Source organism: Littorina saxatilis, linkage group LG8 (genome assembly GCF_037325665.1).
Source record: "Littorina saxatilis isolate snail1 linkage group LG8, US_GU_Lsax_2.0, whole genome shotgun sequence".
Classification (NCBI taxonomy): Eukaryota; Metazoa; Mollusca; class Gastropoda; order Littorinimorpha; family Littorinidae; genus Littorina; species Littorina saxatilis.
Genome location: NC_090252.1, coordinates 20,370,843 through 20,384,956, shown reverse-complemented (window position 1 = coordinate 20,384,956; position 14,114 = coordinate 20,370,843). Strand labels below are relative to the sequence as shown.

Here is a 14,114-nt window from a genome sequence, read left to right as displayed (position 1 = left end):
CTCTCTTTTATTACTAACTTTTACTGCGGTGAAAGTATCAATAAACGGTATGCCTTTATAACAACATCGTATAGGCATTATACACTCGGATGAATACTCTGTACCGCATGCGGAAGTTTACAAACACTAAAAACAAATGTTCCAAAAATGATGTTTGTAACATTATTAATCAAGAAGTGTGGGGGGGGGGGGGGGGGGTTCGTTTGCTATGTAGTATGCCCTGTGCACAGTTTTCAGCCCAAAGTAGGGGGTTGGCGTGTACTCAATACTGGGCGTATACAAGGTAGTTTACGGTACAGCTCTGGAAAATAACTCATAATAATGTTGCTTATTTTTAATGTGGAAATATTTGTGCTGTGTAGTGCAAAAGCTAAAATCATGTGTATATAATGTCATATTTCATTTGTTGTCTCTGGCAATGGGACATTTGATTTTACATTTAGTCAAGTTATGACCAAATGTTTTAACATAGAGACGAGGAATCAAGACAAGGGTCGTGGTGTAGTTGTGTGTGTGTGTACGTGTGTGTGTATGTATGTATGTATAAAGTGATTCCGAGAAAACTACTAGACCGATCTTCATGAAACTTTACATGAGAGTTCCTAATTATAATATCACCAGACGTTTTTTTTTCTTTTCTGGATCAATGTCTTGGGTGACGTCATATCCGGCTTTTCGTAAAAGGTGAGGCAGCACTGTCACGCTCTCATGTTTCAACCAAATTGGTTGTAAGTTTAGTCAAGTAATCTTCGACGAAGCCCGGACTTTGGTTTTGCATTTCAGCTTGGCGGCTTACAATTTAATAAATGAGTTTGCTCATTAAAGTTGTTATAAAAATCGATATTCCGCATACAGATTTGAAATTCATTGCATTGTATCCCTGATCTTCTCCTGAATTCAAAAATATATAGATATGTCACACGCTTTCCTTCTTTGCCACTACTAAAGCAAACGTGTGCAAGATTGTATGTTACACGCTTTGGAGCATGTGCAAGAACGGATTCAAACTCGAAATCGTCCCTCCAAAGCCCCAAAATGCACACACGACTTTTATTTCTCCTGCTGTTGTCGTGTCTTCTCTTTACAAATTCTTCAACGCTGAGAATACTGAAAACGGCATCCCAGACTACAGTACTGTTTCCATACGCGAGTTTAGCTTCCCTTGGAAAGTGGCTCGCTCAGGAGGCCTGTTAGTCTGAAACTAGAAGGACAGAGTTCTGAACATAGATGACAAAGACCCCGGAAAGAACAAACATTTCGCGGATGCAGACACAGAAAGACGTCATGAAGAATGGAATGCTTCAAAAGATACAGACTGTGACGTCATTCACATATACCGAGACGTCATTCATAGTTGTTCGTTCACTTTCGTCAAAAAGTAGATCTCTCCACAATGGCTGCTCCTGTGTTTAGGTTTATCAAGCGTGAGTACGCAAAACGTGTTTGTTCTCTCCTCTGTTGAAGCTGTGAGACATAATCGCCATTACGAGCTAGTCGTGTGACAGAGAGTGTTCTTGCACACTCGACTGCTGCTGTTTCACTCCGGCTAAAGCCGTCGTGAAACATCTACAGTCTCGTGTGCAAGAAAACTCTCTGTCACACGACTAGCTCGTAATAGCGGGTAATGTCATGTTTACTCTAAAAATGTACTTATGAAAGAAAATAGATTCAATACGTACAAGAGACGCCTACTTCGCGGCGGCGAGCGTGACCCGTCTTATGCTTCGATATGGTTAGCCGAGACTATCTGAATGAAGTCTCGGCGATGATTGGTTTGTGGTGTTGATCTTGACTAAATGTTTTTATATCGCTGTACGCGACTTGTTTAATCTTAATGACAATAATTTTCAGAACTGTTTGTTTTTAAGTTACACTGGATGTGGCTTTAGATTCACCAAAAGAAGAACAAGTTATTTTTTTCTCTTACAGTAATATGTTAAATTCTTTGAAAATATCGTCACGAAATGGTTATCGGGAGAGCTTTTAAGGTTTAGGCGCGTGCGCACACACACACGCACACAGACACACACACAGACAGACAGACACACACACACACACACACACACACACACACACACACACACACACAAACACTCACACACACACAAACACACGCGCGCAACTGTGTTCATTATGTCAGTTGTGCTGGATTTTATTGATCTATCTTTTCATTCAGTTGGTGCAGGACCTGCAGTTAAAACCAAGACTCGGATGCCAAAGCGTTTTGCTTTATTTGACTTTTTCATGTCAAATGTGTGTGTGTGTGTGTGTGTGTGTGTGTGTGTGTGTGTGTGTGTGTGTGTGTGCGTGCGTGCGTGCGTGCGTGCGTGTGTGTGTGTGTGTGTGTGTGTGTGTGTGTGTGTGTGTGTGTGTGTGTGTGTGTGTGTGTGTGTGTGTGTGTGTGTGTGTGTTTTCAGTGTTGACACGGAGGATTCGCCATTCTGTTTACATGACTACGTTCAGATTGGAGGGATGCGGATGTGTGGCAAAATGTCGAAATCTGTTGCGGAACCATACGACAGGCGTTTGTTAGGTGTGTACACACGAGACGTTTGGACGTGTTTTTGTGTGTGTACTTATTTTATAATTAAGTAGGGACCCGGTAGCTCAGTTGGTATATCACTGGACTTGTGATCGGAAGGTCGCATGTTTGAATTCGGGCCGGGTCGAACATGGGTCAACTTTATGTGCAGCCCCAGATATGGAAGCCATGTTCCACTCCCGTGTCACCACAATGGCACATAAAAGACCTTCGTCATTCTACCATAAGTGCAGGTGGCTGAATACACATAAACACTCAGACACCTGGGTATCGCAACTCCGTTGTTGCTAGCTTTCCCCTAGGAGGAAGCGGCCGAATTTCCCAGCAATTGTACAATAAAATAATGAAAATGAAAGTGACACACAAGGTGTGTACTTGCCGTTATTTTAAATAAATTAAATAGGTGTAATTGACAAAACACAAACGTTCCTAATCTTCTAAAGAGCTATGTACTTCTGTTCGGGGTTTATAGTTATGTCGCTCCACGCAAGGAATACCTTAAAATAAGTGTGTGAGCGCTCCCGGCTTAGTTATTCGTTGAGTGGTGTTTCTCTACTTACACCATATTCGTGTAGAACGGACACTTGGTCACTGATAGCACCTTGTTTTAAAAGAAATGATTACGTCGATTCCCTGTGAAAGAGCTTTTCCCAAGCAACCCTTTTTAACACCGTCTGAGGGATTTATGTTCATTTGTATGGTTATGTTGCGCTTTGGCAAATAATGTTAATTGTCAGTAAGTACTGGTGTCACATGACTGATGTGAAACAGTTGATTGGCTAATGGCAATGCGCTTAAAACTGTTAGCGCACTCTTGGAGTGCGCTAACTTTTCCAGAGAGCGTATTCTTCCGCCCTTTTCCAAAGCGAGGCTGTGCCCCTTTTGATTTGAGAAGATTCTTCTCATCCTCCGTGTTAGTGACATGTAGCTTATCTTCTCCACATTACCAAATGATGCTTGACCCTAAATTTCCCGCGGGTAAAAGCAGAAGTGGTGTTTTTGGACAGATTGCATGCGCCTGTGCCACAGTGAATCTAAGCCTCTTCTTTCGACTTGCGAAGATTCTTCTCATCCGCTGTGTTAGTGGCATGTATCGTCGCGATATAACCTTCGTGGTTGAAAACGACGTTAAACACCAAATAAAGAAAGAAAATGGCATGTAGGTTATTGTCTCCAAATTACCAAACAATGATGCTTGACCCTAACATTTCCCGCGGCTAAAAGCAGGAGCTTATTTTCTGACAGATTTCGAGCTGGACAAAGCAGCATTTGGAAGTCGACTGATTCAATAGACTATCCTACTCGTATATGTAGCAGACGCCACCATCAGTTCAGGACTGAAATGAACGGTTTTCGCATATTTCAAGACAACTACGATGTAAACAGAACACGCGAAGGCTTCAAAACATTCTTTCCATGTAATCATAGCACCAACCTCCCAGATGAATGCAGGTACATTGCGAGAAATAACATGCCAACTTTATTTTTTGGCGAAAGGGGGAACGAACGTGTCACTTTGAGTCGTTTGACATCAGGGGACGCCACTCAGTTGCTTGGGGGTCGTTCATTTTTGGGGGAGCAAAGAACATTTCGGTACATGTTGTTTTGTATACCAATAATTAATACTTAAAGTGAAACTGTATGCTAACGGGTACATTTCGCTCAACTGTAACTCATACTGTTAGTTGCTAATCGATAAAACGGTACAGAGGGTGATCAAATCGTAAAATGCATGGTCGGCGATAAAACAGTCAATACCCCCGAAATGTGCAAAGCCGACACACACACAAAAGTAGATCTAACTCGACCTGTCCACAATTTATCCAAACGCTGGCAGAAAAATATGCTTTTTTTCTTTTTTTTCAAACAATTTTATTCAAATAAATAACTACAATTAACAATATCTCATACAATGAATTAAATACAACTTATCGAGTACAACAAGCTAACTTTTTTTAACGTTTTGTTCTTCGAACACTCACACAAACATGCTTCTTATCTGTAACTGCCTATTAAAAATACTTTCCAACGGTAAAAACGAATTTGTTTTTTATATATACTAACGCACATCTTTCCGATTAAGATAATGTGGTTCAATTTATACATAGTTGCCCTTTTCACCATTACAAAATGCATCCCAAATAAAACATCACTAACTTTTAAAACAATCTTAATTTCTAAAGTACGAAAAATAAATTATTCAATAAACTTCCAGAATGTGTATACAACCGGGCATTCAAAAAAGAAGTGTTCAATGAAATCAGTTACATCACAACAGTAATTACATTTATTAGTTTCCTTTACTTTCATTTTACACAGGAGAATGTTGGTCGGATAAATGTTGTGCAAAATTTTCCAGTGTAAAACTCTTAATCTAGTCTCTTGTGTTGACTGATAGGCAACTATCCAAGATCGTTCAGCGAAAGTTTAATGTAGAAATTGAAAAATGTGCTTTTTAAAACGTTCTTATCTATTGGCGTTACTGACAATATCGTTGTTGAAACAATCACAGTGCGCTAATCTTGAAAATAATTATTGAACGAAGCGCGTTCAATAATTCATTTTCTCGATTTGCTCTATAAATCTCTTAGCGCACTGTGATGTCTCAATAACTTAAATTAAATGATCACGTTGAATGATGAATTTTAGATACAAAATTATTTACGAATTTTGTAGCGTGTCGAAATGACACGTTCGCCTGCAATCACGACTCGCTTGAGCCCTACCCTGTTTAACACAATTTATAGAAAGGATTAAAAAAAGAAAACGATTAAAAAATAGGAACTAATCGTACCACCAGTAAAATATAATTCACGAATCTGTTTTTCTTTTTGATGTACCTTATCTGGTTAATATTTTACGTCAATTTGGAAATGACAAACAAAAACCACTTGCAACAGTGGGCGCGAATGAGTTGAGTTTCTTTTGCCGCCCACTGTACAACGCACGCAACTGAGGGCCATTTTGTAATCGTCTTCAGAGGTGGCTGGCGGTGTGTTCAAGAACATCGCACTCTTAAGAAAGACTGCTACACAGAGTAGCCTCTACGAGAACAACACCGCGCACTTCGGGCCTCATCTTGCTGTTAATGGATGGTCATGGGTCGATCCCGCCACCAATTCCTGTGCTGTGATGGCTGGCTCTGATCAAACGCCGTGGTGGAAACTGGATCTACTTGAGGACTTTGACGTTTGGGCTCTCGTTTTGACCTTCATCCATGAAAGTAAGATTTCAAAAAAATGAAGTTGAAGTGTACATAGGGGGGGGGGGGGGGGCGAGTACGGAGATGTATTTGTCAGCGTGTTTGTTGGGTTGTTGTTTATGTTGTTGTATGCACTTGCTGACTTTGAGACGAGCTGCATTCTCTGCTGAATTGATAGAATAGAAGACTCTGCTGAATGAAGAGCAGCATGATGTGTAAATACATCACACAGAGTTTTTCTTGTAGTGTTTGCATGTATGCTGGCCCGACAACTGTAACTGCTTCAAATCCCTTTATTGCAGACGTAGGCTTCACTTTGTTTGATTCTTGATTTTCGTTAGCAGTTTATTTTCTCAGATTTTCGTCAGCACACATTTTTGGTTTCACATTTTAGGGTTAGGGTTAACCCTAATTCTTGAATAAAGCGCAGATTTCTGACCTTCATGTCTCCCCCTACCTCTTTAAACTAGAGACCGAACAAGCGGCTCTGATCTCAAATTTTCTTTGTCTCATTACAAGATGAAACCGAATTCTCTGGAGTAATACGGCCTCGGGACATTGTTGTCGAGGTGTACAAAAGTGAAGACGGATCTCACAAAGAGTTCAGCAAATCCATCGCAGACGTTGGTACAGCCCCGGACAATCTGGCAGCCTACACGTACAAGTTTGATGTAAAACCTCCTGCCACTGGACGTTATGTCAAAGTCTCAAAGAACTCACCGGGTCTTGGTTTATGTGAGGTTCAGGTGCTGATCAACTTGGCGGGTGAGAAACTGAGTTTGTCGGCAGTCATGAAACAAAGCTAAACGTACAAGAGAGAGAGAGAGAGAGAGAGAGAGAGAGAGAGAGAGAGAGAGAGAGAGAGAGAGAGAGAGAGAGATAGAAAGTAAGAGAGAGAGAGAGAGAGAGAGAGAGAGAGAGAGAGAGAGAGAGAGAGAGAGAGAGAGAGAGAGAGAGAGAGAGAGGCCATGTACGTGCATGGTCTTTCATTATTTATATATAAAGAGCAACATAAAGTAGCATGTGAACATATTTATGAGTAATAATCAGAATTGTAAAAAAGTTGTATCACATGTTCAAACTAAAGCAATCTAGTGGGCAGAGTGTTTAATCTGCTGGTGAACTCCAGTGTAGCGATATATTCTCCTTTCGTCACGCGCACTTCACCTCTGCCGGTCTGTCCAGGTCTGTCTGTCTCTGTTGTGTCCAGGTCTGTCTGTCTATGTCTGTCTGTCTCTGTTGTGTCTGGGTCTGTCTGTCTCTGTTGTGTCTGGGTCTGCCTGTGCAGGTCTGTCTGTCTAGGTCTGTCTGTCTCTGTTGTGTCTGGGTCTGTCTGTCTAGGTCTGTCTGTCTCTGTTGTGTCTGGGTCTGGGTCTGTCTGTCCAGGTATGTATGTCTCTGTTGTGTCTGGGTCTGTCTGTCTAGGTCTGTCTGTCTATGTTGTGCCTGGGTCTGTCTGTCTAGGTCTGTCTGTCTCTGTTGTGTCTGGGTCTGTCTGTCCAGGTCTGTCTGTCTCTGTTGTGTCCCGGTCTGTCTGTCTCTGTTGTGTCTAGATCTGTCTGTCTCTGTTGTGTCTGGGTCTGTCTGTCCAGGTCTGTCTGTCTCTGTTGTGTCTAGGTCTGTCTGTCTCTGTTGTGTCTGGGTCTGTCTGTCCAGGTATGTCTGTCTCTGTTGTGTCTGGGTTTGTCTGTCTAGGTCTGTCTGTCTCTGTTGTGTCTGGGTCTGTCTGTCTAGGTCTGTCTGTCTCTGTTGTGTCTGGGTCTGTCTGTCCAGGTCTGTCTGTCTCTGTTGTGTCTGGGTCTGTCTGTCTAGGTCTGTCTGTCTCTGTTGTGTCTGGGTCTGTCTGTCTAGGTCTGTCTGTCTCTGTTGTGTCTGGGTCTGTCTGTCTAGGTCTGTCTGTCTCTGTTGTGTCTGGGTCTGTCTGTCTAGGTCTGTCTGTCTCTGTTGTGTCTGGGTCTGTCTGTCCAGGTATGTATGTCTCTGTTGTGTCTGGGTCTGTCTGTCTCTGTTGTGTCTGGGTCTGCCTGTCTAGGTCTGTCTGTCTCTGTTGTGTCTGGGTCTGTCTGTCTAGGTCTGTCTGTCTCTGTTGTGTCTGGGTCTGTCTGTCCAGGTCTGTCTGTCTCTGTTGGGTCTGTCTGTCTGTCTCTGTTGTGTCTGGGTCTGTCTGTCTAGGTCTGTCTGTCTATGTTGTGTCTGGGTCTGTCTGTCTAGGTCTGTCTGTCTCTGTTGGGTCTGTCTGTCCAGGTCTGTCTGTCTCTGTTGTGTCTGGGTCTGTCTGTCCAGGTCTGTCTGTCTCTCTGTATCTGGGTCTGTCTGTCTAGGTCTGTCTGTCTCTGTTGTGTCTGGGTCTGTCTGTCTAGGTCTGTCTGTCTCTGTTGTGTCTGGGTCTGTCTGTCCAGGTATGTCTGTCTCTGTTGTGTCTGGGTCTGTCTGTCTAGGTCTGTCTGTCTCTGTTGTGTCTGGGTCTGTCTGTCCAGGTCTGTCTGTCTCTGTTGTGTCTGGGTCTGTCTGTCTAGGTCTGTCTGTCTCTGTTGTGTCTGGGTCTGTCTGTCTAGGTCTGTCTGTCTCTGTTGTGTCTGGGTCTGTCTGTCTCTGTTGTGTCTGGGTCTGTCTGTCTAGATATGTCTGTCTCTGTTGTGTCTGGGTCTGTCTGTCCAGGTCTGTCTGTCTCTCTGTATCTGGCTGCCTGTGTGTATGCACATTGTTCTTTTACATGCATTGTGTCTTTCTTTATGTATCCGTCTGTCTGTCTGTCTGTGTGTATGCTGTTTTCTTTAACATGCACTCATGGAATGAGTTGATTTTCATTTCTATCCTGTGCAGAGAACAACATCAAAAGCGTCTTCTGGACGAAGTGTAAGTGTGTTTGTCTTTCTTTCTTTCTTTATTTGGTGTTTAACGTCGTTTTCAACCACGAAGGTTATATCGCGACGGGGAAAGGGGGGAGATGGGATAGAGCCACTTGTCAATTGTTTCTTGTTCACAAAAGCACTAATCAAAAATTTGCTCCAGGGGGCCTGCAACGTAGTATTGCCTTACTGGGAGAATGCAAGTTTCCAGTACAAAGGACTTAACATTTCTTACATACTGCTTGACTAAAATCTTTACAAAAATTGACTATATTCTATACAAGAAACACTTAACAAGGGTAAAAAGAGAAACATAATCCGTTAGTCGCCTCTTACGACATGCTGGGGAGCATCGGGTCAATTCTTCCCCCTAACCCGCGGGGGGTGTGTGTGCGTGTGCGTGTGTGAGTGGGGGATGTCCAAGTCTACAGTGGTTTGAGTTATACCATAGCTTTGGTTACATGGAACTAGTTTTTACAATCGCTTCTGAGGAACATGGGAAATTCTCGGTAGATGATATTGCAATAAACTTGCGACACTTCAGACGATCAAAGGGTCAGTTGGTAACGCTAGCTGAGGGAGGGCGTGGGGGCAGGGGGGATGTGGAGGAATCGGAACTCACCAAAACATATTTTCCGTAGAATGTCTATTTGCAGTATGTGTATACCCCAGATCCAGATAAAAATGTTCGTTTTGGAAATGTAACTAGAAAAGCAACTTTAGCTCGCGCGTGTGCGCGAATGCATAGCTATAGATTGTGTGTGTGTGTGTGTGTGTGTGTGTGTGTGTGTGTGTGTGTGTGTGTGTGTCTGTGATTAGTTGTTGGATAATGTGCATGTGGAAGTGTCATTCTGATGCAAACAAACAACGACCGGGCATCCACCTACGTCCTCACTATAAAATAGAGAATCGACATTTCCCATATACCCTGCCCCACGTCCAACTCGCCAAATCATGTATAAGGACAAGGTCAATGAAAGCTCTATTCGAGAGTCAAAGATATGCTGCTTTGCTTGGGTGAAAGTCCATTCATGCATTTCTTACTTGCGTTTCTAGCTGCTCAAGTAACCCGGCACAATGTGGCATTACGAAAGCCAGTGACCTACCACTCATTCCATGCTACCAAACCGTATCACACGGTAAATAAACGACCGGAACTTACAAACAACATCAACAATGATTGCAAACCGCAGAAAGCCCCTTTCCCTGGAGAACAGACCGTCAATTTCTTCATCGTCACTCTGTCAGATCCTTCCGAGGGAGAGGTGACACCAGGTGCTCATTACAGAGTCTACGGCGTCATGATATCTCAGGGTAAACTTTTGTGTTGTTCATTGTTAGCGTTTGAACCTGTCCAGTGGATAAGACATCGGCCTTGTGATCGGAAGGTCGTGAGTTCAAATCCAGGCCGCGGCCGCCTGATGGGTTAAGGGTAGAGATTGTGTCCGATCTCCCAGGTCAACGTATGTACAGACCCGCTTGTGGTCGTATCCCTCTTCGTGCTTACACCCAAGCACAAGACCAATTGCGCATGGAAAAGATCCCATAATCCATGTCAGCGTTCGGTGGGTTATAGAAACACGAAAATACCCAGCATGCTTCCCAAAAAAACCGGCGTATGCTGCCGAAATGGCGGGTTAAAAACGGTCTCACACTCGTGCAAAATACATGAGTGAATATCTCAGCCCAAGAACAAAGAAGAAGAAGATGAACCCGTCCGTGATTGTTACTGGCACAGTCGCTTGTGTTTTAATCGATCTCTTGGCAATGTTTCAAGAGTTATGAGTGTCCTCTCCTTCGCTACTTTCACCTTTCTCGTTCCTGAATTAGGTACCGTGTTTATCCTTGTTTTAAAGCACACATCTGATTAATGTATATTTTACACTTTATCGTACATTTTCCATCACCATTATTTTTGTTGAAAACATTTACCTGAACGGCCATGATCCCCAAAAGAAAAACAAGAACAAAACAATACTGCAGCCAAACGTGTTTTTTTTATATTTAGTCAAGTTTTGACTAAATATTTTAACATCGAGGGGGAATCGAAACGAGGGTCGTGGTGTATGTGCGTGTGTGTGTGCGTGTGTGTGTGTGTGTGTGCGTGTGTGTGTCTGTGTGTGTGTGTGTAGAGCGATTCAGACTAAACTACTCGACCGATCTTTATGAAATTTGACATGAGAGTTTCTGGGTATGAAATCCCCGAACGTTTTTTTCATTTTTTGGATAAATGTCTTTGATGACGTCATATCCGGCTTTTCGTGAAAGTTGAGGCGGCACTGTCACGCCCTCATTTTTCAACCAAATTGGTTGAAATTTTGGTCAAGTAATCTTCGACAAAGCCCAAACTTTGGTATTGCATTTCAGCTTGGTGGCTTAAAAATTAACTAATGACTTTGGTCATTAAAAATCTGAAAATTGTAAAAAAAAATAAAAATTTATAAAACGATCCAAATTTACGTTTATCTTATTTTCCATCATTTGCTGATTCCAAAAACATATAAATATGTTATATTCGGATTAAAAACAAGCTCTGAAAATTAAATATATACAAATTATTATCAAAATTAAATTGTCCAAATCAATTTAAAAACACTTTCATCTTATTTCTTGTTGGTTCCTGATTCCAAAAACATATAGATATGATATGTTTGGATTAAAAACACGCTCAGAAAGTTAAAACAAAGAGAGGTACAGAAACGAGTGCTATCCTTCTTAGCGCAACTACTACCCCGCTCTTCTTGTCAATTTCACTGCCTTTGCCATGAGCGGTGGACTGACGATGCTACGAGTATACGGTCTGAAAAATGGCATTGCGTTCAGTTTCATTCTGTGAGTTCGACAGCTACTTGACTAAATATTGTATTTTCGCCCTACGCGACTTGTTTTTAATTGCCAAAAATCCCAGACAGATTGGATACTCTTGTTTATTTTAAAAGGCCACATAATATAACTGCATTTGAAGAAAAGAAGAAACAAGTCGCGTAAGGCGAAATTACTACATTTAGTCAAGCTGTCGAACTCACGGAATGAAACTGAACGTACTGTATTTTTTTTCACCAAGACAGTACAGCTTCGTCAATCCTCGCGAGAAGGAAATCGCTCACCTCCCACGTGCAAAACGCAGTGATATGCACACGCCAGAATAGCGCGGTAGCGTATTGTGCTAAGCAGGAAAGCGCGCTTTTCTGTATTCGTGTTAACTTTCTGACCTTGTTTTGAATACAACCTATCAGATCTATATGTTTTTTTAATCAAGAAACGATAAAGAATAAGATGAAATAATTTTTGGATCGATTTCTTAAATTTTAATTGTAAGACTAATTAATCTATTTTCGTTAATTTTGATCACATTTTAAGAGTAAACATGACATATGTATATATTTTTACATTCAGAATGTCATTAAGAATACGATGCAATCAGTTTTAAATCTGTTTGCGAAAAATCGATTTTAATGACAACTTTAATGAGCAAACTCATTAATTAGTTTGTAAGCCTCCAAGCTGAAATGCAATACCAAAGTCCGGGCGTCGTCGAAGATTACTTGACCAAAATTTCAACCAATTTGGTTGAAAAATGAAAGCGTGACAGTGCCTCCTCAACTTTCACAAAAAGCCGGATATGACGTCATCAAAGACATTTATCAAAAAAAAGAAAAACAACGTTTAGGGATATCATACCCAGGAACTCCCATGTAAAATGTCATGAAGATCGGTCTAGTAGTTTTATCTAAATCGCTCTACACACACACACACACACCACGTACACCCTCGTCTCGATTCCCCTCTCTACGTTAAAACATTTAGTCAAAACTTGACTAAATGTAAAAAGAGTAATACAAGTTGGTTGGTCCATGCTACCAGTCAGCAAGAAATCAACTCACTTGAACATTGAAATTGTTGTCTCACATCTCAAACATAGGCTAACACGGTGATTGCATGCAGCACCACGCAGTGTAGTAAGCACGACACCGACGATGCTGTTGCTGCTTTTGAGGATATCGCTTCTGCTGTTGCTGCTGCTCATCATGTTCTTGCAGTGGCTTATAATGACATTAATGGTAATAGTAGTGGTGATGGAGATGATATTGATGATAATGGATGGTGGTCATGCTGATGAATAAGACTATTGTCACGACGACGGTGAAGACTTCGACAATGACAATGATAATTATATTCTTATGCTTTTCCACGGACAAAGAATGTGCATCTCAGCACACTAAAAACTGTACAAGTGCACTTTTAAACAGGTTGCTCGCCGAAGAATTACTATTACACTGTCCATGTGGGCATGCATGGTGACCTGATGGGCAGACATGTTACCAAGGCCACGGTTTGCACGAGGAATCAGATTGTCAAACAATGTTCAACTGAGCTTATCCAATGTGAGCGGATGACAGTCGGTACCCACGTACGAGTGGATATCGACAATCTGAGCTGGGAACAAATCACTATCTGTAATATCCAGGTGTATGGCAGGCTGTACGGTAATTGCTGACAGAGTCATTATTGTTCTTTTTCAATGTATTTTCGTTCCCTTTCTTAATCAGGGCTCCCCAAAGTGCGCGCCCCTGCGTCCTATACGCACTAGAAGCCAAACACACGTACTAGAAATGTATAAAAGGGGTTCAAGGACGCACTAAACTTTGAAAAAGCGGGTCCTGAGACGCACTAAACTTTAAAAGGCGGGTCCTGAGACGCACTAAATTTCCCGTATCGTGCGTACCGTAGATACTTGTTCAGACTGCAATCGTCAGCTATTGTACACAGTACACTATGCGTGAACACAAAATTAGTTCAACCAGACTTTTCGGCTTTTGTACCCTGGACACCCTCTAAAATTCTGCAGTGGGGGTCCATGGACCCTCTAAACATTGAATGTGGGGGTCCCGGGACCTTCTAGAGGGGACGTTTGTGCAACGTCCGTGTAACATTGACATTGCATACAATCAATCAATCAATATGAGGCTTATATCGCGCGTATCGTGGGTACAGTTCTAAACGCAGGAATTTTTTTTTTTTAATTTTTTTTTTATGCAATTTATATCGCGCTCATGTTCAAGGCGCAGGGATTTATTTATGCCGTGTGAGATGGAATTTATTTTACACAATTTGAATACATCACGCATTCACATCGGCCAGCAGATCGCAGCCATTTCGGCGCATATCCTACTTTTCACGGCCTATTATTCCAAGTCACACGGGTATTTTGGTGGACATTTTTATCTATGCCTATACAATTTTGCCAGGAAAGACCCTTTTGTCAATCGTGGGATCTTTAACGTGCACACCCCAATGTAGTGTACACGAAGGGACCTCGGTTTGTCGTCTCATCCGAAAGACTAGCACTTGAACCCACCACCTAGGTTGGGAAAGGGGGGGGGGGGAGAAAATTGCTAACGCCCTGACCCAGGGTCGAACTCGCTTCCGAGCGCAAGTGCGTTGCCACTCGGCCACCCTGTCCCACACCGTGCTCATATAGCTTAGTACCCGCTTTTAGTCATTGGTAGTCTATAATTAT

At 42.2% G+C, this 14,114-nt stretch overlaps 1 protein-coding gene across 1 annotated transcript in view; it reads left to right on the top strand.

Annotated features, from left to right (window-relative positions):
• The window catches only part of LOC138974547 (uncharacterized), a 252,051-nt gene that overhangs the window by 181,632 nt on the left and 56,305 nt on the right, over positions 1-14,114 (top strand). Inside the window, exons 45-49 of the mRNA XM_070347263.1 lie at positions 2,418-2,533; positions 5,523-5,765; positions 6,264-6,509; positions 8,568-8,600; positions 9,650-9,907. Of these exons, the coding sequence (XP_070203364.1) occupies positions 2,418-2,533; positions 5,523-5,765; positions 6,264-6,509; positions 8,568-8,600; positions 9,650-9,907 (896 nt within the window). The remainder of the gene's footprint in view (positions 1-2,417; positions 2,534-5,522; positions 5,766-6,263; positions 6,510-8,567; positions 8,601-9,649; positions 9,908-14,114) is intronic.